General features: G+C 37.1%; 1 protein-coding gene across 1 annotated transcript in view; it reads left to right on the forward strand.

Moving 5' to 3' along the window:
• Positions 1 to 21654, forward strand: part of DNAAF11 (dynein axonemal assembly factor 11) — a 30461-nt gene extending 8807 nt beyond the window's left edge. The window contains exons 6-10 of the mRNA XM_072851157.1: positions 1752 to 1817; positions 3346 to 3415; positions 4255 to 4350; positions 11220 to 11308; positions 21418 to 21654. Of these exons, the coding sequence (XP_072707258.1) occupies positions 1752 to 1817; positions 3346 to 3415; positions 4255 to 4350; positions 11220 to 11308; positions 21418 to 21604 (508 nt within the window). The 3' untranslated portion in view covers positions 21605 to 21654. The remainder of the gene's footprint in view (positions 1 to 1751; positions 1818 to 3345; positions 3416 to 4254; positions 4351 to 11219; positions 11309 to 21417) is intronic.
• Positions 21655 to 26362: the final 4708 nt, after the last annotated feature.

Consider the following 26362-nt stretch of genomic DNA (forward strand, 5'->3'; position numbering starts at 1 on the left):
AAACGTAGTGGCAGAAGAGCTCATGTTTTTTCCATCTGTACCAGAAGATTACTTACCATTGTATTGAAGTACTTTTTTTGTAAAAATGTGTTGACTGAAAAAAATTTAAATAATTTTCTAGTTCAAAGAAGGCAAGTCTAAAATAGTTTAAATCTTGTGTTAATAAAATTTGATTATGCCTCTGAAAAGCAGACACATTTAGAATAAAGCTCTAGCTATCTTTTTAGAAGAAATACAGTCCCCTGGAGTTCACTGTTAGTAGCAGTCCTGTTTGTGTCACCCAAGTTTTCTGGATAGAATTTAGTCTGTGGATATGCCCATGTAAAGCCAGATCAATGAGCAGTTCATGGCTTCAACAAGAATATCACAGCTCTTCAGTGCAATCTGGCAGTGTATTGGAGAGACATAAATAAAGAGATACAAGTAGACAGATGGTGTCCTCCAAAGTTTTTGCTTCACTGTGAAAGTCTAATGTCTATAGCAATGTCCAAGCTTCTCTGATGTTCTTTTGGAAGCTTAACGAGAGAAATGGCTGCATGCTGCTGAGAACAGACTATTTCTCTTCCTCAGTTCTGATTAAGCTTCCCCCTAGAAAATTTTACAATTCTTTTCTTTTTTTCACCCTTCATGTTGTAGTGAATTCTCAAAATTTGTGATGCAGTAAGAGAAAAAAGCATGAACAGGAAACAAAGCTGTTTTGTATTCTTTGCAGTTTTCCATTAAAAAATACCCATGAACTAAAAGCTCCGTAAGCTTTCTTGGAAGTCGACTGTGTCAGAATACAGGAGAGCAAAGAGTTAAAAATTATATCTGGCTCATACTTCTATTACTGAAAAAATGTATCATCTAAACTATTAACATTTCAGCTTCTTTCTGTTACCTGAATCCAATGTATCTAAGTATTTTAATGTCACTGAAATATTCCAGATAAATTACATTAAGCAAACCCCTCTCATTTTATACTAATAACTAATTTATTAAAATCTTCTCATTTATAGGTGGGTTTTATTCTGGTTTTTTTCTCTAACACATGGGAAATATTTGAGTATATGAGCAGAACTTGTAAGTCTAGACTAGATCTCCTTACAGTTGTAGTAATTAATGTTGTTTTCAGTTTATAACTGGTAATGTTCTTTCACAACTTTAAGAACTCAGCCAGCAGATCACAAACATGCAGCTAATACAATCTACAGTCTCATTTTCAACAAATATTATAAAGCTTATAGAATCAAGGATATTGTGCAAATCATGTTTTACTTTGGAAATGCACAGGCAGATATTTATACTCTAGGCAAATTAATTGCTATGAACAAGGATGCATTTTTTTTTTTTAACATACGATAAGGTTAGAATTACCAAGTTGCAAGCTTTTCATGCTTTTATGAACTGTTTTTTCTCTGCAGATGTTAATAGAGCAGACAGATTTCACCAGCAGATGTCTCTCTTTCTGCATTGACAGACTGATCTTAACTTTAACCGACCTTCAGCAATATCTTTTTTTTTTGTCTCTTGTGGGTTGGGTGGGGAGAACAGAAAATAAATGTAAGAATGACTTCGGTTCAAATGCCAGTATTTTTTTCTGTTCATGAGGAAAATTGCAACTGTTTCTAAATTGATCATGTGACATATTGTCTAAATGGTATTTGTATTCACCTAAAATTGCTAGCAGCTGAATTTGAAGTATGCCGTAATGTTTGCTTATTTGCTCCAATTGTATTTATGCTGGAGATGTTTCTTGTCATTATTATTAGGCTTCATTTCTCTTTGAAAGATGATGAAGAAAACAACCAGATCATATTGGATCTTGCCGTTTACAGGTCAGATTTTTTTTTTCTTCTTAATTTTTGCCATTAAGTTCTAATACACAGTGTTTCAAATATACTCCTCTCTGTAATGGGGACTTTTCAAGAAGAAAACAAATAACATAGGGGATAATGGAATCAGTCTTGAAGCCTGTGCCAAAGAAATGAAGCTGAATAAACCAAAGACCCTTCAGACTGTTCTGTTACTCCTCAATGAGGACTGTGTCTAATAGTCCTTTTTGGAATTGATGTTTTCTGCAGTCCACAGGCAGGTTTTCTCCACACCTGTCCTTTTATACTTATGTAAAATCTTTTCCATTTTCTTTGGCAGATTAGGATTCTAGGGAATGGGTGTTTTTGCCCATTCTCTGGCCCTATAAGTACTCTAGTACAGTTCATGTTCTTCTAGTTAAATTATTCTCCTCCCCAAGACAGAGTAGGGTAGCCTTGTCCTACTTTCCTTGCTTACTGGAAAGACTCCATAGCCCATGCTATTTCCTGAACTGTGCCAGGGCATTGCCTGGAAGAAATTTGGTTGAAGGAGGCCAAAATATGACAAGGAAACCTGATAACTATTTCATAGTATATACTACTAAGCAGTGCAGTGGCCTTGCCCACACTTCAGGAAGGGGTTGGAAACCCACAAGCTTATTTACCCGTAATAGGAACTTGTTAGAGTAAAGTTTGAACTAGTTTTATAGCACAGAAACACTATTCAAGCCAGGTGTTCTTCCCTTTAAGCTCATTAATTTTCCTCAAAAGAGGCCTGATCCATGTTTCTGAATTATAAGAATTAGGGTTTTTTTGAGCTTCATAAAATCTGTTCAGGTGCAATAAAATGCTGGATATGTTGCTCGGTTGTAAGAAATGCAAACTAAAAAGTTTGAAAAATTAACCTGAAAATTAACATTATAAAAGAAGGGACTTGTGCATTCACTAGTAGGTCACAGAAACATGAGTGTATGCGTCACATGATGAAGAGCAGGTGTTAAAGTGGAGCTTTTACAGGTCAAAAATTTTGTTTAATAGTACTGAAATGTAAAAGTACTATGTTTTCTGGGAATGTGAAGTATTTCTGTGCATTGTTTTCCAGCAAATTCTGTGCAAAAAAAAAGAACTCTTATTATAAATTTACTAGTAAAGCCTTCAGAAAGGAAAGTAGCAAAATACTTCTACAATTTTAAGTAGCAAATAGATTAATTTTCATGTTAATGTAAAGCACTAAACTAATAGAAGAAAGACCTTTTCATTTTTCACAAAGATTTTGAATTCTTGCAGTTATACAATAGCTAATGTGGTGGACTTGATAGAATTTAGGCATTATTTTAATTGACATTCTGTGAGCACACAGGAAGGTCATGTTTTTCTTCCAAAGATGTTAAATCCTAATAATATTTCATGTAACTTAATATCTGAAATTAAGGTTTGTAGTTTATAAACTGTGAAATCGTCATTAAAGAGCTATACACTAATATAAGTCTGCACTTCTTATTTACTGGACTGTATTGTAGATTGATTCATTTATTTATATTTTATTCTGAAGACATTTGGACACTTCTCTGCTTGATGTTGATGTCCAGCCAACTTACATACGAGTACTGGTGAAGGGAAAGGTTAGTGTTTTCTTACTACATTCATTTCAAATCAAGAGTTAACGCTTACCATAGTTATTCAGTGGACTCTGGATCTGACTTTTATGAGTTACCAACCGTGTGCACCTATGCAGAAAGAATGTTCTTTCATACTTGCATTATGTTGGACCGTACATAAACTTTGGAAGTCCTAACCAGAAGACACGTAAAGCCTGAAATGAAATCACTCTCTCTTTCTCTCCTTCTTTCTTCTTATTCCCCCCCCACAGTGTACCATAATTCACTTAAGAAGAGAGATTGCTAGTTGCCCTAGGCTAGAATTTAGCAATTTCACAATCTGGAATTTATAGCTGACAGAAACAAATGGATGTATATTCTTTTGAAAGGGCATTTAAAATGTCATTCCAGTTTTCTCTCTTCTCAGTGGTTTTAATTTTATCATCAATTTTTTGAAAAAATCAAAGTACTTAGACAGTAAACCAAAATCCCTATTTTTGACTGTACCAACTGCATAAACAAAACTTCAGAATTACTTTACATCTAAAATAGACTGGATATTCTTTCTCATTTAATTGCTAATGTAAGTCAAGCATCATTTTATAACCTTCTTTAGAAATGTCACTTCGGGAATGACAGCAATTCAGGAAAATACATATGACTATAGTTGTAAGTAAAAGCTGTTTAGCATTCTAATCATTTATTAGGATTAATACTACATATAAAGTGAGAGGATTTAGACCTATACAGTCCTTAAGATCAAGGGATGTGAAAGTGATGTTTCTGCATGTGTTCTGTCCAGGTCAAAAGAAAAAAAAGAGATATTTTAGCATGATATACTTCAATCCCATATTTTCTCATAGCCGTTTCAGCTTGTGCTCCCTGAGGAAGTGAAGCCAGACAGCAGCTCTGCTAAAAGATCACAAACAACTGGTCATTTAGTTGTCAGCATGCCAAAGGTATGTAAAATAATCTGAGGTGGCATCATACAAAAACACTTAAAATGTTGTGAGTACTTTGGGAATGTTTCTGAGTTACAGGTAACATCTGGCTAGCTAAAGTTATTCAGTCTAGTTTTTCCCATCAGGACATATTTTCCAAAGAAGGAACATTCCAGAAAGACAATTTAATACTAGAGCCAAACCTTAGGATTTAAGATTCCTTTAAAGAAACATGAAAATCAATATTAATAGAACTATTTTTATTTCCTTTATCGTCAACAAAACCAGCTTTTTATATATGAAAAGAGACTCTGCAAAACATGCAGTATTGTGCAAATGTGTAAGAAGATTGATTTTTTAAATAACTGAAAGTAAGCAGCTTACCTACTTTCTTTTTCCACCAATGAAATAATAAAAACAAATCAATTTTTCAAAATTTGTGTGGCACACATATATGAAGATTACATTTTGGTTCAAGGACAGGGATGATGTAGTACTCACGTCTCAGGTGATAAGAGCAAGAGTTTCTTAATTCATTTTCCCTTCATGCTCTCCCTGGCTGGAAAGGATCCACTGACCATCTGTACCAAGTATATGTAATCATAGATCAAGAGGGTTGTGGCAACATGGTGTTTCAACTGAAAAATGCTGCACAGAAGTCCCTAGTACTTAAAGAAGCCTGGGTAGAAGTCATATTCCCCTCATATTCCTAACTCTGTGCTCTCCTATCTCCCCTGTGCTCTGATGTTTGCCTGTATGGTGTCATGCTGATCAGGATTCATGTCAATTGAGAGTTCTGCTGGCAAGTAAAAGCAGATTGGCTTAAAGTGTTTTTTATATTCTCTCTCTTCCCTGCCCAGCCCAGTTCTTGCAGTGTAAATGAGAGCAAACTGATAGGTATGTCCACTTTATTTCCTCTCCACTGTGTGTCTTCCTATGGTTTCAGTAAATGTAGCTTGTACTCTGCATATGTAAGTGGTATTTTGATTTGGGGGATGACATAATGAGTAGATGAGGTAGAATCAAAGGTGGAATCAGGACATCTCCTACCCGTTCCCACACATCTGCCAAAAAATTAGAGAATAGAGAAGGAATGACCAGTAATGAGGAACAGTCAAAGACATGGAGGTCAACTTGCCTTACTGAAGTAGGCATTGAGAGAGATAACGGGTGGTCAGCCAGCAGTCAGTGGAAATTTAAGGGGCATTAGAGCTTAAATACAGGGAAGATGCAGCAGTGCGAACAAGAATAGAAGACAAGGGACAGAGGGAATCTGAGTGGCAGAGGTCTCTTCAGGTTTGGGGCATAGCGGGTAGGATGCTGGCAGGAACAGGAAGGCACTTAAAGTGGGACTTGATGTCTGGTGCAAGACTGGGTTCTTGGACCTGCAGGAAGAGCAGAGATGGACTGAAGGGCTTGGAGCAGACAGGGAGCTGGAAGTTTTAGGAAGGTAGAGTTCTGGAGATGAGAACGGATTATGTGGTGGGGTTCTGGGAGCTGTGGAAGAGGTTAATCAACCTCAGCATCATGTTCTGCCATTATGCCTTGGGAGTTTTGGGCTGCTTTTAAGGCCTCTAGGCCTACACCATATATTTTTGGCTTTCAGAAATAGGGTAACCCTGCCCAAGGATAGTTATAGGAAAAAAAGAAATTCTTGGTGCTCTAGCCTTACCCTTCTGGCATCTAGTAAGTTTCTCTGCTGTGTAGGACCAGTGGGACATGGTGCTACATATGAATCTGCCAGGATATATCAATTACAGCATTTTCTTCTGAAGGAGGAACCTTCAGCTGCTATTTGGGGTCATTTCTTTCTCTTTGTGCTCTGATTTAATTCTAAGACTATGCAACTAGTAGCTGTAACTGAAAAGTTATTTTTCAGCTTTTGGCTTTTTCCACTTGTGGTTCTATACCTTTTATGTTTTCTTCTACGCTCCAGTCCCCTACCATCTGTCTTTCCCCACATGGACAGCCTCTCATTAACTCACAAACTGTCACTCTAGCATCAAGCATGCAGTTTCACCAGGAGCTTGAAGAATGCTGAAAATTGCACTCATTTGGTTAAGGTCCATATTTTGTTAATGTTCAAAATTCACTCATATAAGAATGTATGCTTTTTAAAATTTATTTCTTTGAAACTGAGGCTGTGACATTTGCCATTTTGGATAATGTCATTTTCAAATGTTTCTGAACAGTTTTGTTTACTATTTATCTGTCTTTTGGATATTTTAAGTACTATCACTTTTCTATCCCATAACCTGCCTGTATTACTCATACCTTTTGCTAGTGTCTTTGTGGATGATCAGTGCCTTAGAAAATGTAAATATTTCAAAGAACCTCTGGATATATTCAAATCTGCTGCCTGCCCAGAAAGTCATACCTAAATCAGCAAAATTAATATCTCTTCATATTGTGATTGAGAACTGCCTTTATTCCATTATTAACTTTATATTTCACCTACATTTCACTTACTTACCTTGATATTTTAGCTACACCTACATGTTTTACCTAGCCTGAAGGTCTGGAGTGTGCTTCATCTCAGAATGTCATGATTCACAGATATTTGTGAGACCTGAGGAGGCAGAAGCTCTATAGAATGACTGAGTTGATGTTCTGAGCTTTGCCTTAGTTTGGTCAAAAATGACTTGTGTAGCTGGGACACAGAGAGATGTGCATGAATGGAGTGCTGCATGTTCTAATATCTTTGTTGTCAGTGGATCAAAAAAGTTGGATCCTGGAAAGCAGCTTTGCGAAAAAGTACCTGAGAGTCTTGGTGGACACCAAGTTGAACATGAGCTGGCAATGTCCTCTTCTGCCAAAGAAGGCTAATTGTATCCTGGACTGCATTAGGAGTGTTGCCAGCAGGTTGAGGGAGGTGATCCTTCCCCTCTATTCAACATCGGCGAGACATACTTGGAGTACTGTGTCCAGTGCTGGGCTCCCCAGTACAAGAGAGATGTGGACATACTGGAGAGAATCCAGCAAAAGGCCATGAAGATGATGAAGGGACTGGAGCATCTCTCCTGTGAGGAAAGGCTGAGAGCTGGGACTGTTCAGCTTAGAGAAGAGAAGGCTTCAAGGGATCTTACCCTATAAATGTGCCTTATGCCTATAAATACCTGAAGGGAGCGTGCAAAGAGGATTGAGCCAGGCGCTTTTCAGTGGTGCCCAGTGGCAGGACCAGAGGCAATGGGCGCAGACTGAAACAGAGGACGTTCCCTCTGAACATCAGGAAACACTTTTTTACTGTGAGGGTGGCTGAGCACTGGCACAGGTTGCCCAGGAGGTCGTGGAGTCTCCATCCCTGGAGATAGTCAAAAGCTGTCTGGACATCATGCTGGGCAACCAGGTCTAGGTGGCCCTGCTCGAGCAGGGGGTTGGACCAGATGACCTCCACAGGTCCCTTCCAACCTCAACCATTCTGTGAGTTTGTGATCCTGTGAACTTCATGGATTTGCTGACCGAAGACGGACTTGTGCTACTTCACAGCAATTGCACTTAGCAGATACAAACCTATTGTTCTTTGTTCTATATTACAGTGACAGAATCTGTTCCCTTCCCCCAGGACTGAATTAGAGTGCACAATTTATATTTTTGGGATACATATCCTTTTCAGATGCTCTCTATCCATACAAATTTTATTGGTATTAATAGGATGTAATCTAGGAAGCAAAGTATAATGAATAAAGGGTAGCAACAACTGGAAAGCCAATAGATATTTTTCTTCCAGAACATTATGGCTGAGGTTATCAACAATGTTTGAGAATACTAATTTGAGATCATCAACTTAATATGAATTCCTTTTAGTAAGCTAATAGGAAGAACAGAGTTCATGCAACTTCTTTCAGGCTGTATCAGTGATAAGACAAGCCTAATGACTATATTGCACTATATTTAACCTTTTTGTTCCTCATAAACAATTATTATAAAAATATTTTTTTCTGCAACTGGATAAATGGCCTAGCACATTCCTTAGGTAACTGAAATGTTAAAAATGCTATTAACCTAAATATAGTCTCCTATAATATGCTTCTTGCAATGCTATCCTGAAAAGATCTCTCTCTTCTCAGTAACAGAACAGAAAGCTAACTGGATTCAGCAAGTGTTTTTCACTTGCTTTAGTGAGTTTCTGATCAGGTTACTAAACCTTTCACCATTCATCTTCCAGGCTGTTCATAGTTCCCTAGCCTTTAAAATGAAAAACAACACCTCTTTTCCTTGCCTCTCCGAGGACCTTGCTATACCACAGATGTTGGAGATAGTAAATTCCACATGAAGTAAAAGAAAGCAAATCATTTTCACCTTCTTTTCTGGAAACATTTTTCTTAAATGTACTATTTACTGCACAGTAAATCACTGCAGAATGGGTGTCTTTCTAAGGCAGTGTCTACCAACATTTTTTGGAAGGTCATCAAAACAAACTGAAGGACATAACATTCAGTGAAATGATATAGTGACACTTTTAAAGTGTAGTGTTTATACTGTAGTAATCATCTGTACAGAGATTTTGCATGAGTAAGGAGCTGATAGTGACTACATTGTACATGCTACATTTTCTGGGAAAAATATTTGTGACATGAAGCTTTTCAAACTTTGAACCTCTATGCTCTAGCAGTGTCATCTTTGCAGATGATGCAGAAAAAGTAAAAACTGAGAGTTTCTTTAATAGACTCTGGCCAAATTTAGCATATTAAATCAATGATTTTGTAAAATGTCATCAGTAGATTACATCAGTAGCATTTTAATTAATGCCTGAGAAAAGGCATAAACAGTGTTATTAGCAAGCAGTTTTTATTCAGGGTTCTGAGACATTCTGTGTCATGTTTTAAAACTTCACTTTCCTTATTTTAGTGAATCAGAGAGCAGAATTTGGACTTTTTCATTAATTCTTTATTATATAAGCAGTCACAAATGAATTCTGTCAGCTTTTTATTGCCTAGGCCTTCAAAAGCATTTAGAAATTTAAAGATCAATGAGAGTTAGAGTCCTTAATTAATTTAAAAATAGGAGCGGTATATATTATGCATGTCAGTGCAAAGGTTATTTGATAGAATTTCATTATATAATTCTCACTTATCTAGGTATGGTAAATGCAGTAATATTTCATTACTGTCAAAAGGCATGTGGAGACATACAGCTGTGGAACCCTAGAAATCTATTCATCCTTTAGAATAAATGTGTTTCAGGGAAACTCTGTTACTCAGTGGAATTCCTGTTGTAGAAGAAGAAAGCCACTGTAGGAAAAAAATGTGGACTGAAAAGATGACTCAGCTTAAAAATCTTGTTTTCATGTATTCATTCGGTTTTCTCAAATATATTCCAGATTCTATTTAACACATCCATTTCTAGAATTCTCTGATAATGATCTTAAAAGAGATGTCCATTCTGTTTTCTGATTAATGCAAATATTAGCAATCGTTTCATAGAATCTCTTTCAGAAAGCATATATTTATTTAGTCCATCTTCCTGTATATCACAGGCTTTAAATTTCATACAATTATCTTTCTACTGAGCCCAAAGTTTTATATTTGGCCACAGCTGAAGCTATGGCAGTTCTGTTTTCCAGAACAGCTATCCTCACTTGATCAACATCAAGAGAGATGGACAGTCAACTACTGGCTTGATGAAGCTCATGTACCATTGTTGCATATGAAGTTGTGTTTCAAAACCAAGAAAAATTAGAGACTATCACTTAATTTTTTTCTTGAACAGAGGTAGGAGGGCATCTTCTGAGCAAAAGAGCTTTTAGGTCAAACAATATTTGATAATTGATAATAGATGTTCTAGTAGGCAAATCCTATCCCTTCCCTAAGTTCCAGGATCGCTTCTTGTCAAGGAAGCCTTTTCTGTTGATTGCAGAATCAGCAAATTTCCTCACCATCCTTGCTGCTCTGAGGGCAAAGTAAGGAAGATTAGTCTCAAGGGGATCAAAGGAATAAATTATTGTTAAAAGAAGAGAACATTAGAGGGCCTCCTGAGAAGGGAGGGAAGGTCCAAAGAAACAGACTTTGCTTCACCAGAGTATATACAGAATCAGAAGGGATCAGCCCCTTCACAATGAATTTCAGAAATGAACAACAGAAGCTACAGGCTCTGTTTTATTTCTTGCAGATTTTAGAACTTTAAGTTTACTGGTCATCTGGAACAGACTACTTTCAAATGAATTGCAGTAAGAAATAGTCAATAAAATGAACTTTTTGGTATAGTTCCTGTTCTCCTCCTTCCTTTCAAGTGCTTAAGGGGTCCCTCTTCCATGATGTTGCTAAGAAGGGAAAGAGATAGATACCCTTTTGCCAATAACATGTCTTCCAAAAAATGGTGAGGGACATATTTTCTTTGAGAAGGGGAATTCACTTGGACTTTGAACTTGAGATTCTGTTTTAGCAAAGGAGCTGAGGGAGTTTGTGGTCACTCATCCCTTTTATAAAGAGTGAGGAGAAGTCCAGACAGCAGCAGATTCTTTTTTATTAATGTCTGAACGAGCACATGGACACTAGAACTGAAATGCAAGTGGAAGGCACATCATGAACCAGTTAGTTAGCTATGGAGAAAATCAGTAATGTGCATTATTAACATGGTACTAAACAAGACAGACAGCATATATTTAAATATAAATAGATGTATATATTTAAATATTATATATATATATATATATATACACTCATATATATATTTTAATATAATTCCATCCAGATCATTTGGTTAAAATTGCCTTATGCATGTGTTTCATGCTGAGTCAAGTGTTAAAATCTAACAGAAAGAGTAAATGTCACAAGAGAAAATTTAATCAGACTCTCTTAATTTTTCTGTTTTTGAGAAATTATTTAAATGCTTGTGAGCATAAATATCAACTTTGATAAGACTTATTTTTCTGTCTATTTTTATTTTAGGCTAAAGAAATAATCCTGGCTAAGCAAAAAGTATCATCAACTTCAGTTAAAGATTCTGACTGCAATACACTGCAAAAACATGCAAGAAGGTAATTCCTTTTTTTCTTTTGCATTAGTTTTATTTTTTGTCCGTTTGTTATTCACATACAAGAATATATGCTTCTTACTACGTTGTTGTTGAAAGTATGAAAATATTGATTTGTATAGAGTAAAACTATGTCTAAAAGCTTTAGACTAATGGCCTGTCTGGTGCTGTTTATAAAGTGATCTGCTCCAATAGCAGAGCCAAAAAAGCACTTATTTCTGCTGATCAGTTTTGTTCCATCAGCTCATTCAGATTATTAAACTGGTATATACTAAAACTAAATCACCTACTGAGAATTGCCTCTGCAGAGCTCCTTGCTATGTAACCCAAGTCTGAAAACCATTTAGAAACCAATGATTTTGAATCTCTCTCATGAATGTGTTTGCTTGCTGGTATACAGGTTGAGCTACTGCACTAATAAATAGGTTCAAAAAGCAATTCTGCAAGGTTTTATAACCTAGATCCATCCTATTAAATGTGATGTAAACTCCGGCTCTTGAACTCTTGCAGTTAATGACTACCAGAACACAAATATCAGTGATGCACTATTTTTTGTTTTTACTCTTAGCAAGTGTTACTAACCATTGCTGTAGATGCAGCTAGGGTTGATGGACACTTGGCCTAAGTACAAATACTATGATATATCTTTTAATCTTTCCTTTTCCTCTTGCTATGCGCAATGGTATTCATACCAGAATAAGATAATAACAACAAAGTTTGTTAAGCCGTTTATCTGTTTATATTTGAAGTGTTACATTTATTTCCTTGTTTGATTTCATTGTGGTGCATATTGATGGAAAGGCTAGGCAGTTAGTAAAAAATAGCATCATGGATCATGTGTATTCTTCTTGGTCTCAATATTTAGGACACTGGCAAAATGGCTCTGCAAGAGTCAGTTGTCATTAATTCTGCTTTTTATTAATTATTTTTAATAAAGATCAGTCATGATTTCTTTTCTTGAATGACCTGCATAATGAGAAGACAATAGGGCAACTGCAAGAATTTGTTGAGATTCCTAATGAGGCACAAGCACTGCACCCTTTCCTTAGGCAGCAGTGATTACAACAGTGCATCATCTTGATTAGTGAGTATTTCAAATATTTTTAAAAGGTCCAAGCCAAATGGTGTATACTTACTTTCCATGATATTTGAAAAGTCATGGCAGTCAGGTGAAGTCCCTGGTGACTGGAAAAAGGGAAACATTGCACTCATTTTTAAAAAGGGTAGAAAGGAGGACGGTTTCTACCGAGAAACTACCGACCTGTCTGCCTCACCTCTGTGCCTGGGAAAATCGTGGAACAGATCCTCCTAGAAGCTATGCTAAGGCACATGGAGTACAGAGAGGTGATTCGAGACAGCCAGATTCAAGACAGCCAGCACGGCTTCACCAAGGGCGAGTCTTGCCTGACCAAACTAGTGGCCTTCTGTGATGGAGTGACTACATCAGTGGACAAGGAAAGAGCTACGTATGTCATCTATCTGGTCTTCTATAAGGCCTTTGACATGGTCCCCCACAACATCCTTCTCTCTAAATTGGAGAGAGATGGATTTGATGGGTGGACTGTTCGGTGGATGAGGAATTGGTTGGATGGCCGCATCCAGAGGGTAGTGGCCAACAGCTCAATGTCCAGGTGGAGATCACTGACGAGTGGTGTCCCTCAGGGGTCCATACTGGAAGCAGTACTGTTTAATATCTTCATCAATGACACAGCCAGTGGGATTGAGTGCACCCTCAGCAAGTTTGCCGATGACACCAAGCTGAATGGTGCAGTTGACATGCCTGAGGGATGGGATGCCATTTAGAGGGACCTGGACAAGCTCGAGAAGTGGACCCATGTGAACCTCGTGAGGTTCAACAAGGCCAAGTGCAAGGTCCTGTATCTGGGTCAGGGCAACCCCCAGTATCAATACAGGATAGGGGATTAATGGATTGAGAGCAGCCCTGCAGAGAAGGACTTGGGGGTACTGGTGGATGAAAAGCTGGACATGAGCTGGCAATGTGTGCTTGCAGCCCAGAAAGCCAACCGTATCCTGGGCTGCATCAAAAGAAGCGTGGCCAGCAGGTTGAGGGAGGTGATTCTGCCCCTCTACTCTGCTCTGGTGAGACCCCACCTGAGTACTGCATCCAGCCCTGGAGTCCTCAGTACAAGAAAGACATGGAGCTGTTGGAGGGGGTCCAGAGGAGGGCCACAAAAATGATCGGAGGAGCACCTCTTCTGTGAAGACAGGCTGAGAGAGATGGGATTGTTCAGGCTGGAGAAGAGAAGGCTCCAGGGAGACCTTATTGCAGCCTTTCAGTGCTTAAAGGGAGCTTACAAGAAAGATGGGGACAGATTTTTTAGTAGGGCCTGTTGTGATAGGACAAGGGGTAATGGTTTTAAACTAAAAGGGAGTAGATTCAGACTAGATATAAGGAAGAAATTTTTTACAATGAGGATGGTGAAACACTGGAACAGCTTGGCCAGAGAGGTGGTAGATGCCCCATCCATGGAAACATTCAAGGTCAGGTTGGACGGGGCTCTGAGCAACCTGATCTAGTTGAAGGTGTCCCTGCTTATTGCAGGGGGGTTGGACTAGAAGACCTTTAAAGGTCCCTTCCAACCCAAACTGTTCTATGATGCTATTCTATGATTCTGCTTTGCAAAAGGCATGGTTCTTTCCCACAGAAGCACCACTAAAGCTTTAGATACATTTAAAAAAATCAGTTAAAAGAAATGTCTTAGCTTTTTTTCCAGGAGAAAACTAGATCTTCCTTTGTTAGATAACTAACATCATCTCTCTTCCAAACAGGTTCTGCCAAACAGTAAAAGAGTTGGCAACTTGTGGATTAGCAATATATATTTCCTTAGAACACTCTGTGTGCCTTTAGTTTTGGCTACACAGTAAATGTTTAAATAGAAGTAATAATGAGAACATGGGAGTAATGGAAGTTATAATGTGAAGTGTTCCCCTTTCCTGCTAGCTGATGAACTAAAGATACTCCATGGTATAGCAAAAGTCCAAGAATTTGTGTTCGATTTCAATGCAGTTTTAAGTAATTATGAATATGCTTATTTACTGCAGATTTTGAAGGAAAAATATAAATTTCACTGTTAGAATATTACAGGAATATATATCACAAAAGTAGAAGTAGGAAAAAAGTCTTTTGAGTTACCGTTCTTACTAAAAATAGTAAGTTTTGACCTCTTTAGTTGAAAAGTCGCTGACTAGCCAGATGTTAAACATTTGCTGAATAGTTGTCTCTTAGATTACAGAAGAACATTCATTACAGTGATTACACTTGACAGCTACAGATGTCTTAGCTAAATGCTGTCAGACATATAATCTGCTAAGTTATAATGTAGTGCTTTAAATCTCTTTAACCCTTGTTAGCGAGATTACATGATGATACTATCATTACTTCTGCCATGTAAGAGATTTATTCTGTGACTGTATACAAAACTGTGTTTCAAACCTTCAAAAAGACAAGTTTCTATGGGAGGAATTTGACAGTTTGACTTATGATACTTATAAAGCCTCTATTAATGTAGTAGCTGAGTATGCCAGTCTTTACTGTAACTGGCCTCACAGTTCATCTGTGAGGTACAGAAGTTGAGTTCACCACAGCTGCATAGATGAAATTCCCATGTAGGTAGGAACTGACTTTTCTGAAGTCATACTGGAAATTTTAAGAGTAACAGTTACATAAAGTCAATAATCCTTGTCTCGTACCCTCAGCTTTAGACTATTCTTCCTTTAACATGTTGGAAAAGAAAAAAAATGAAATAAAACTCAAAATGTCTCTAGATGTAAATATACACACACTTGAATTCCTCCAGTAAAGAAAGATACATAGGAAGACGAGAGATACCTTTTTCTTTGTTTTTTTTAACTGTAGATCTCTATATAGAGAGGCTGAGAAATACAGCCAGAGAATGGATTAATTTGAAGAGGCAAAGGAATGGAGCAACAATTTCTAGGGTACTTCACAAAGCAGAATTAAAAACAAAGCAGGAAGTTCTGGTCTATACACATCTTTTATAATGAAATAAGGAATGTAAGGTAGAGGTAATTTCTATCTGAGTAGTTCAGGTATTACAAATTTACTGCTATAAGTGTCTTTCTCCTCTTAGCTAAGTAAGATTGCGCTGGTTGACGAAACCAGCAGGTGCTATAGAAAATACTGTGTAATGCATTAGGTTAGAAATCTGACTTACATTCTACTGGAATCAGTTCTTAGTGGCAGTATGTAATTTATGGCTTTTTGGGGTTGTTTATTTTATTTTTTATTTTTCCATCTGGATTCTTAAGGCAAAGACAAAAGAAAAACATATGCTGCTGGAATGTCCACCACTGTCTGCTGGCATAAATGCTTTTGAACAGGTTATCCACTTTCAGACAAATTTCACTAGTTGGGAGAGATATCAAATATACAAAAATCCCTGTAAGTTATGTTGAAGTTGAGGCCAAGAAAACTTGTATGTTTTTAATCACTGTATTGGATTTTAATTCCAACCTTTTTCTAGCAAACATGTCATCATAAGACTCATTAACAGAATTTCTTTTATGGTTTACAGTTTCACAGTGATGGACAAACATTAAATTACTTTCCTTGGAGAACTTTTTATTTTTAGGTGAGCTTTTTTCCATTTATTAACAAGCAAAGAAAAAACCATTCATTATTTCAAAAACTCTACAGTTGTCTCACTTGAGATGTAACAGTGTTGCTGAAGATGAGACATCCTGCAAAGCTCTGATTTACTGGATGACCCTGATTTTGCTTGTTTCATTTTGATGGAGAAGATGCAAAGAACAAATTTGTGGGAAAAATTTGTAGGTGTAAGGGTAAGAATCTTTCCTTGGGAGTGAGGAGTCCTAATTTGGATCCTTGAAAGAATCCTTGTGAAGTGTGGGAATCCCCCCTTTCCACAGACTTAATGGCTGAGAATCTCTCCCAATCTTACATTTCTAGTTTGCACACAGAGGGATAGAGGTGTGACAAGTTGGAAAGGAGAGAACTTAATGTTGCAAAGAGAAATACAGTAGAACAAAATGAATAATTTCCTCAAGATTGGGAACTGGACATAAGGTGAGGTCAGAAATTGAATGGAGCTGTAGGCAAACTAACCTGAAAGAACTGCAAGAGGATTTATGTGGTCTTTCAAAACCTGAATTCACTTTTGTGTCTAAACCAAGCATGAATATTTTAACTTGAAGAAAGCTAAGTGCATCCAAAGTGTGGCCTGCACAAAAGATGGATAATTGTGTGGAAAGATCACAAATGGCAAATCAGTTATCAATTCTATTGAGATGTCATGTTTGCCTCCTATATATACCTGGGAGTAGATCATAAATCTTGAGAGTTGAACAGATTTGCAGAAATGATATTTTCAGGCCACATAGTTTGTTAGCTGTCATGAAGACATTGAGAATTTTTACAATACAAGTTACATTGTCTGGGAAAGGAGGAATCCTAGGAATGGTAATTGAATTGACTTCTTAACCAGAAAGTGGAGTCAGGTATGACTAAGCAACATATTAAAAAAGCTTTTTACTCAAGTTAATCTTAAAGTATAGATTCATTTGCATTCTCATGGAGGCCTGGAGCTAATAAAAGTACAGGGTATACATCTCTATCATTTTACTAATGAGGAGAACAAAAGGTAGGGTGCCTCAGAAGTGATTTGAAAATTAATTTGCACACACAGGCACCTGATAATCCATAACTGTAATAAGGGCAAGGAGACTTCAGAAACATGCCCTCTGGAGAAAAACATTCTCAAGAATACTGTTCAGTTAACTCTTGATCACTGCAATCTAAAGTAATCTCCAGTTGTCCATATGTGACAAGGACAAAACAGTGAGGGCAGAGATGTGCTTTAACGTCTCTTTGTAACATTCCATAACATTGTAAACAAAGTCTTAACACCTTGTTAGAATAAAGTGTGTAAGCTTCATTTATTTAAAGTGTTTAAACATTAGGGCCTCAACTTTAACTGACAAATTTAACAGCGCTTTTTATTTTTCTGGGTTAATCAAGGAATGAAAATAAGATGGTATTATAGCCAGACCTAGAAATTCAAGGTCAGTTTGCATATTGCAGGTGTTGGAGCACATTTCTTGCTAACAGACAAGGTCAGTTTGAAATTTGATATTTTGAAGTGATTGTGCAAAAGAAGGTAAGGGATGGAACAGTGAAGTTGAAAATGTCACAGTGACTGATTTTTTTGTCTAACTTTTAGAAACTTGGATGCTAGTATTATATACATTCTCAATCTGATGAATCCTATTTGTGAGATGTATTTGTCTTTTAGAACAGAATGACCTAGATATCATCAGCCTTTTATTTATCAGAACTTTTTACCAGTGATTTGTTAGTTCTTCTTGATTGTAGCTTAGTCCTTGAAAAATGGATTTGATTCTACCAGCTATTGTGTATTCATATCTTCCCATTGATCCACTGATTCTGAAGACTCCATTTATAGCTTCATTTCAGATTACACCTATGTGGGGAGATTTGAAAGGCCTCTTATGCAATGAAAGAAGTATTAATATTCCAAGTATTTATAAAACCATGTTAATTTGCTTAGATTACCTATTAGATTTTTCTAAGCCTGTATTTTCAAAAGTTGAGACCAGAGTATGGCAAGTGTCACACATTCGCCATCGGTTTTTAACATACATAAAGATTTGTCTTTCTCAAAGCTCTCAAATAAGATATAATTCCATATACTGGAATCACTTTATTTTCTTATTCAAGAAAAGGATTTATTAGTACTTTTTCTAATATGATAATGACTTTCATGCTGTTTCATTCACAAAGTTAGAAGACTGGAAAAAGTGCCTCTCCAAAGCTGTTGGTTGTGACTTGTAAATATCTTTGGAAATCCTGATGCCAGAAAGGAAACTTTCAATCAAATGTCAAAAAACGTATATTCTGGATCAAACGTATGAGAAATCTTTAGCAATCTAAATTTCATTGAAATTCAGAAGTTGAAACAGGGGAATGTAACTGTCAAATCATTAAAATATCAAATATGGGGATTAAGAACTGTGTGAAAAAAAGTGTAAATTATCAAAAAAAATAAAATTATCAGATATGTGCTCTGTCACACACCAGATTGTTCAGCAGGCTGCTATAGTTATGCAAAATGGAAGGACTGACTTTCTTTATTGTGGAGTCTTTTCATTTTCTTTTTTAAAAGAATTGTTGAACTATGAGGAGATGATAGAAATAGCCTTTCTAAGGGGAAAAAAAGCCAGAAAAAAAGAAATTATTTAATCCAGTATTATTTATTTTTGTATGGTGCTCTACTCTTTAGACCACAATTTTCCCTTGAGTAGAGAACACTCAGCAACAGGTAGCAGTGCCAAAAACTGTGAACTTCAGGGTTTTTTGAACCTGAAATTGAAATAATTTACAAACATGTGCTGTATCTGGTCCTGCAAGAAGTATTATTTTTTTCATCACTGTTGTCTTACCGTTGCTCATGGAAGAGCTTCAGCAACAAGATTATTTTTATTCTGCTAGGTAGAATTACATGGAAAAAATGTTTAGGTGATCTAAAACTCTTTTTTTCTTCCAAAAATTTTCAGGTGGTTAGTCTTGGCATCATCAATACCCAGCCTCTTTTTGCATAGATTACATGATGAGAGGAGCAGATTCTCAGCAGATGTATGTGTCGTAGCTGCACTGACTTCAGCATAGCTGAGTCTTGTCATCAGCCAAATACTTGTATCATGGTAGTTGAGATAGCACTATGAAGCTTTACTAAACTAGTATAGCATATTTGATCATGTGCATATAAGTACATAAAAATACACTTCCTTTCTGGAAAAAAAATCACCTGTGCTTGATTCTCAGTCTTTCCTATTGTCTGTTGCTAATAGATACTTCTAGATAATGTGCTGATTAAATTTGGAGAATGACTGATGCATATAATCCTTTCATAGCTTGTTGATCTGGATTGTTACTTACGAAACTCACTGCTAATTCACGTCTGGTGTATCGAAGTTTATTCTGCTACTAAGCAATAAGCTGTTCAAACTCCATAAAGTTTATTGTATTTTCATGACTAGCAATTTGTACAATTTTAGAGCTGTTGAGCAAATGTAAAATACCACTACTAATTAAAATACTTCAAATAAAGAAAAATCTTTTCTACCATGTGACAGAAGCACAGGCTGAGGTTAATTCATTTTCATATTTATGCTTTTTTAGCTTTTTCTGAGGTGCTTCAGATTAGTGATTAGTGATTAGATTAAGATTCTGGACAGGGTATGCTGTCTTTGGAATCTCCCCAACATCTACTGATAAAGTGATTCCACGTCACAGCACATTTCCTAAATTACACAGGAAACAAAAATGTCTCTTACCTTTTGGGGATGAACATTTTCTAGAATGTTGCTGCAAAGTGAATCCACTTTTAATTCATTAAACTGTGTAGTATAAGAAAAAAATCTAGCCTTATAAATTGAAGAACATTCAGGGTAAAGAAATAAGAGTTTTCTTGTATGTGCCTTCACTACCCATGAAATACTCCTCTGAGTAGTTTTTGTTTGTTTGTGCCACTTTTTGGAAAAGATGATCCAGTTTATTAAAGCAGGGTGCTTCTCTGGTTGTTTTCCACTCAGTAAAACGAGCAAATAATTCCCATAGCACAAGAAAAACCTAGTGGCACAAGGCTGAAAGAGGTGGCTAAGCTGATGGCTGCCTCTTCCATTAGTCATGCTTTCCTCGGCACTAGCGCAGGAGGAGAGGAGGAAACCTCCCATAAATCCCTCTGCATCTCTCCTCCAGTGGGACAGAAATCCTGCACATGGATGTGGGCTGGGATTTCTGCTCAGACCCCACAGAACCTTGACGGAGAAGCACTGGCAGAATTTGGAAGCTCCTTGGCAAAACTCTCTCTTTGTTTTAGCAACTAAAGATGGTGATTTTCAATTAAAAATCTTTTAATATACTTTATTTACATATTTTCATTACCTGTGTTGTCATCAAAGAAATGCAGTCTTTCATTCAGTGACTTTGCTACTTTTTTGTTTGTTCTAGTCCTAATGAGCCTTTCTGATCTCCTGGGTAAACCTGTAGATTTGTCACATCTTTGAAGAACGATGCACTGTCTTTTCTAATGCTGAGCATGGAAATTTGACCCAAAGTAGCACTCAGTATAAAATGAAAATTAGTATGAAGATGTACAAATTGTGTTGGAATTTGCAGAAATTAGAACATCATTGTACAATGAAATTTCCATTTTGCCATTTTTCCTGTAAACAGTTACAATTTACTTGAAAACAGGCTAGATTTTTCCGTTTAATTGTTGAGCTCCTCTGTTAGAAAAGAACAGTGGCTTTAAATGCTGCAAGACATAAAGTATAAGAATATTTCAAATCTTTGATCATAACATGATGTGCGTAGGTTGCCTTAATGAGTGCACTGTACGCATTTCTAAGTGTGGTCTAAAAGAATATCCTTAATAGTAATAGAAGCTGGAAATTCTGTTATAACTCTGACCTCTCTTATACTTTCATTCAAAATTTTTCATAATACAAACATGGTGAGGATTCAAAACATAAGAATTAGAGCCAAAACATATAGCCAAAACATAAGAATTAGCTGATAAATGCAAATAAGTTAGTACAATTACATTTCCTCTCTAAATACAAGTATTTCTGCTATCCAAAGATGAATCTGTCACATAGAAATTAATAGACAGCTAGTGTGAAGGAACTGTGCTAAAAATGAACAGAAAGAAAAAAGAATGAAAAAACAATTATACTGAAAAACCCCTGTCTTACATCAAAAGCCAACCATTTGTAATGTGATACCAGCAATCACCATGTTCTGATATAAAGCAAATTACAGATGTCCAAAAAATAACTTTTGATGTTTGTAGGCTAAGGATTCTTTTGTACAAGATTTTAGAGATTTTATAGCACTTTTCTCTGTATACAATGGGGTTTTTATAACAATCAATTTTCAAGTAATAAGAACTCTTAATCTTGGTTTAATTGGACTCAGTAACAACCCTCACACTTAAGTCAACAGGTTTATAAACAGGCATCCAAAATAGTTCTGTTGTTACATTTTACACTGAAATTAAGTTTTTTCCATTTGTTTTCCTCTTGTTTCAGGAGCATACAAGTTGAGAAATTAGAAGTGGATCCCAGTAAATATTCATTCCCTGATGTGACAAAGATAATCCAAGAGAAGGAACGAATTGGACAGGGACCTATTAGGCTACAACCAGAGAAGATTACAGAGACTAAGAAGAGTTACGTTGATTTCAAAAATAATGAAGATGTTCCTCCCTTAATTTGAAACATTCTTATAGTCCCTCTATATGTGGTGCTTATGCTTGAGTTGTTATCATGACCCTATGTGTAAAGTAAGTACAATATAGCTGAAGTTGGAAATATTATTACAGTTCTTACCAAAAACTTTGTTATGCCTGTGTTTTCTGCTGTGTTTTCTGTTAGTATATTGCTATATAAATTATTTTTTCTACATTGTTTACTTAGTAAGTCTGAAATCAGAATGGGAGTCATAGAAGTCAGACGTCGTTTCTTCAACGAATTTACTGTCTAGCTTGAAAGATGATGTATTACTGTAGAAAAAGAGAGAAGGAAGGAAGAAAGCACTTGTAACAAGATTTATTATTATTCTGACTAAACTGAAGATAGCAAAAATCTCTATATATTCCTTCAGTTCCTTCAGTGTTTTCTTTTTCATGAAGGACAACAGTAAAAGAAAGCAATGTATTCTGGGAGCGAGAGGCATTGCTGTAACCTACTATACATGAGTGAATTTTCCAGCATAATGCAGAGCTCCTGGATTATGGAGCTGGTGTAACAATGCCACTCCTTGAAGATTTTGGGAGAGAATAATGCTGAACACAGTATCTCAGATGTGGCACGATGGGGAAGCTGGGAGAAATCAGCCAGAGCATTCTTGTTCTTCTTCATGCAGCTACTCTAAACTGTTCCATCTTTTTCAGAATTCCCTAAATCAAGGCTAATTTTTACCTCTTGGATGAAATAATGTTGAGCATCTGTAATGGGATGAGCTGTTCCTTCCCTACTCTCCAGCCCATTTTTAGCAACCAGAGACTCCATTATCATATTTTTTCCCTCAGCTTCTGGATTGCCCCATAAGTGAAACAGGCAGCATCAAAGAACAAACGTATACTGGGTTACATTAGAAAATTACTGCAATTTGGCAAAACCAGATTTCTTTTGTTTTGCTTTTTTTTGTTTTGCCTGGTTTCCTGAGAAAACAAGGCTTATGTCATTCTTATCTCAGGTCTGTTTTTGAATGCCATTTCTGCTATTTTTACCTTATTTGACGGAAGAAAAAGGTCACAGAAATACTCGGCTCCTCTAAATTTAGTGAAAACTGTCACTGAGTAGGAGTAGTAAAAAGGGATTCTCTTGATGCAGTTGCTGTTTGGAAGAGAGAACTCAGCTGGTAGTTATTCTAGCAGTAGTCACTCAGCTAATCAACATGTTGGTGACTGAACTCTTTGTGCATGGTAGCATTCTTGCCTAGGTCGTAGTTAAAGAAAGTAGGAGTCATGATGGCAGGGCTCTGGGAAAGCTGAGGAGAGTTTGGGAAGTATTTAGGAAATATGGCTAGACCTTGAGTTACTATGGAAGCAAAATGTGGATATTGAGAAGACAGTGGAATTTTACATAGGGAGGGTCACAACAAATATTTCTGGGTTGGGTGGTTGTTGAAATGAGGAATACGTAGAGGACATATGACATAAAACCATAGGAAATCAAGCCTCGTTAGTTCTGTTGTCTACAAAAGAGTTGATGTAAGGATATATATGTGCTTGAACATCTCTTTTGGCCTTTTAGTTGGGCAATTAGCATTCAGTTCTGTAGTAAAAAAAGATACCTTTGTTTTTTTACCAATTTTAAGGCCACTGTTATTTCAAAATACAAAGAGAAACTCCAAGCAAAAAACAAGTTGAGTGACCTACATTACCGTGCTAATGAATTTGAAACTGTTTCTCTGTAAAGGAAGACTTCATTTGGTCCTGCAGAAAGAAAATGCTTCTGATTCAAACCAGCTTTTGCTTCTAGCTAAATGGGATAGAGCAAGCAAATTCAGCTCAGGAAGAATCAAAGAATATTTTGTGGTTACATCTTGGTTTCATCCTTAAGATAGAAAATTAATAAGCTGCACTTGCAACTGAACCACTAAAACTCTACTTAAAATATGTTGTTCAAGTAGCAATCTATAGTCAGATAGTGCCCATAATATCCCTCAGCACCTAAGCAGGTTCATGATACATTCTTTGGAAGTGCTGTTTCCCTAATTGTGAAAAACATCATGCAAAAACCTCAGCAGTTAGAAAGAAAACATTGCTATTGAATTCTGGGATTTTTCAGCCACTCTAGAGTGCTTTATGATTCTCCACAGATGTTTAATGTAAGATAAAGATAAATAGTCTTTCTTAAAGTGCACTGAAGAGAAGCAGAATATATCCATCAACTTAGGCTGATGGGTTGAACTGATGCGTTTTCTTTGGTTGCAATTTGAAATAGATATAGGATAAGAAAATGAAGTTTCATACTAATGGTGCATATACTGAGAGCTTAAAAGAAAATGTATATATCACAAAGACATAAACCAAAGTTGAATTTGGGCATCATCTGATCTATTGTAGTATCATGTTGGATTTTTCTTTTCCTACCCTGTGCACGGACTTGATTTTTCCATGATAAAAATTTTAAATTCTTAAAATTTTTAAATTCATATAATTTTTAAATTCTTCCATGATATAAGCCTCTCAGGTCTGAAATCTACTTAATCAGCTCTACTCTGGTAAGTGGAGTATAAAAACATCAACTTCTTTTGCAATATACCCCTATTCACTATAAATTCCTAATTGTGCCAGCTAACTATGGAAAAGACGGTATTATGTTTTACCTCTTGATGTCACCAAATAGCTATATGCTCATAAGGATGAGTATGGATCGTTTTCTGGATTACACATCAAAGCATCCACATTTGAGATTGTGCGCGTTGTCCACGCTGGCAGCTGGGGCTGCAGTGCAGCCTCTGTGAGGAGAGGCCGGGACTGCCCTGTGCCGGGACACAGCCGGTTCCAGCCGGTCCCAGCTGGCTCCAAGGGCCCCACCGCAGGACACAGCTGAGCCCCTCAGCCAAGCTGGGGGTGCCTGGGGGAAAAGAGGTTTCCGAAAGGGCACAAGGCGGCAGAGGCAGAGGAGGAGGAAGCCAAGGAGGGAGCAGCAGCAGAGGGACCCCGAGGCCGGAGGAGGAGGAGGGCAGGAGGTGCTGCAGGCCCGCAGCAGGGCTCCCCTGCAGCCCTGGAGAGACCCCGCTGGAGCAGAGACCCACCCTGCAGCCCGGGGAGGGCCCGGGGGTCCTAAAAGTTGGTGCTGTTTTATGTAACTGTGTAGCCCTAGTAGGAAAACAGGCAACAGATAATGTAATTTTTAGCAGTCAGATGGGCAATTTATGTTTTGATTCCTTTCAAGTCCACTTCCTTTTTTTGTGTGTGGAAGTATGAATTTTGCTGACTTTGGGATGGGTGAAGAGGAAAGGCTCCACAACCTTTTTGAAGATAAAAATCAGTAGATTTTGGCAGCAGATCCAAAAATTTGTTTCCTGTAGTTTTATTGATTGCTGTGGGGACTTTCTGATGTTTCCAAGAGGTGAACACATTGAAGGCCTTCCTCTTTTTCTTCCTTGCTTATATCTGAAAATCTTGTAGGGACAATCCACCATTCAGACCTTCAGCCAGTTTGGATGAATCTGTCAAGAGTTTCAGAAGGTTGTGGAAAACAGGCATCCATACAGCCTGGTCATATAAGATTATTTCATTTTTTCCTAAGCAGAGAGCTATAAAATTTGACTTCTGCTCTCAAACCAAAGGATAATACAATTGGATCATTCCCCATTCCAACTCAGTTCTCTCTTTTATCTGGTTTCTAGTGGTTAGAAAATGCTCTGTTTTGGGAAAAAAAAAAAAAGCTGTATTGAGCTACAGTTAGATGTCATAGGAAAATTAATAGCAGGTACCAAAATATACTTAGAATTACTGAAGAAAGAGTTGTTTCACATGGTACCATAATCTTGGGATCCAATCTGAAAATGGAGTCTATTCGGAGAATCAGCTTCAATAAAATTCTCAATGTGTGCATGGGCTGTGGAGAATATAAGCAGAGATTGATCACAGAGGAATGAAGTCCTCTGATCATAAGCACAAGATGATACCAGTGGCCCACAAGAGCATAAACACACTTCACAAAGTATCAATTACTGATCACTGAGGTAATGCAACCTTGAGAAGACATAAGAAAGAGGACAAAGAACATGCAGCCAACATAGATAAAGTATCCCCTGTATAGTGAAAATGCAAAGAAGATGACAAAAGGAATACAAGAGAGTCACAGCCCCCACAAGAAAAAGGAAGAGCAAAGAAGGAAGAATAGCACCAGCATTGCCTCCCCCACTTAAGGACATGACGGATGATCAAAGCCATTGTGCATCTGCAGCAGTTTGCTCCTACCTACAGCAGAAAAAAATGTGCTGCTTTTTGATTTGCCACTTGCCTCATTCTGCCACTGCAGACTCAGCAATTGTATGTACAGCATTATCTCTTCCTATGTAATTGGGTTAAGTAGATTAAAATTTCAGAGAGCACTGTGTGTGCGTGTGTGTGTGTTTATTGCGATATTTCACCTCTAACTAGATGACTGGGTGAATTTAAGCAGTATGCAGTGGATGGATCTATTAATTGTCCAGTAGACAAGAGATGGATGGGGTTAATGACAAATTCTAGCAGTGCTTAGAGGAAAGAGGATGTACAGTGGTTCAGGAAGGCCCTTGGATTTGCCACAAAATCTTCCCCTTGCTCTAAAACTGGGTGATGTGATGTAAGTTTTGGATTTGCAGTTACAACAAGAGAGTTTTGTTGTTGATGCACAAGACAGGAGTCTGGTTCCTCCCAGAGCTAAGCTGATTCAGCTGGGTCAAAAAAAAAATCTCCAAAGCAGAAAAGAATCTGTTACACTATTACAGCATAAAGCTATACTGCATTAC

The sequence above is a fragment of the Ciconia boyciana genome, chromosome 2 (assembly GCF_034638445.1).
Source record: "Ciconia boyciana chromosome 2, ASM3463844v1, whole genome shotgun sequence".
Taxonomy (NCBI): Eukaryota; Metazoa; Chordata; class Aves; order Ciconiiformes; family Ciconiidae; genus Ciconia; species Ciconia boyciana.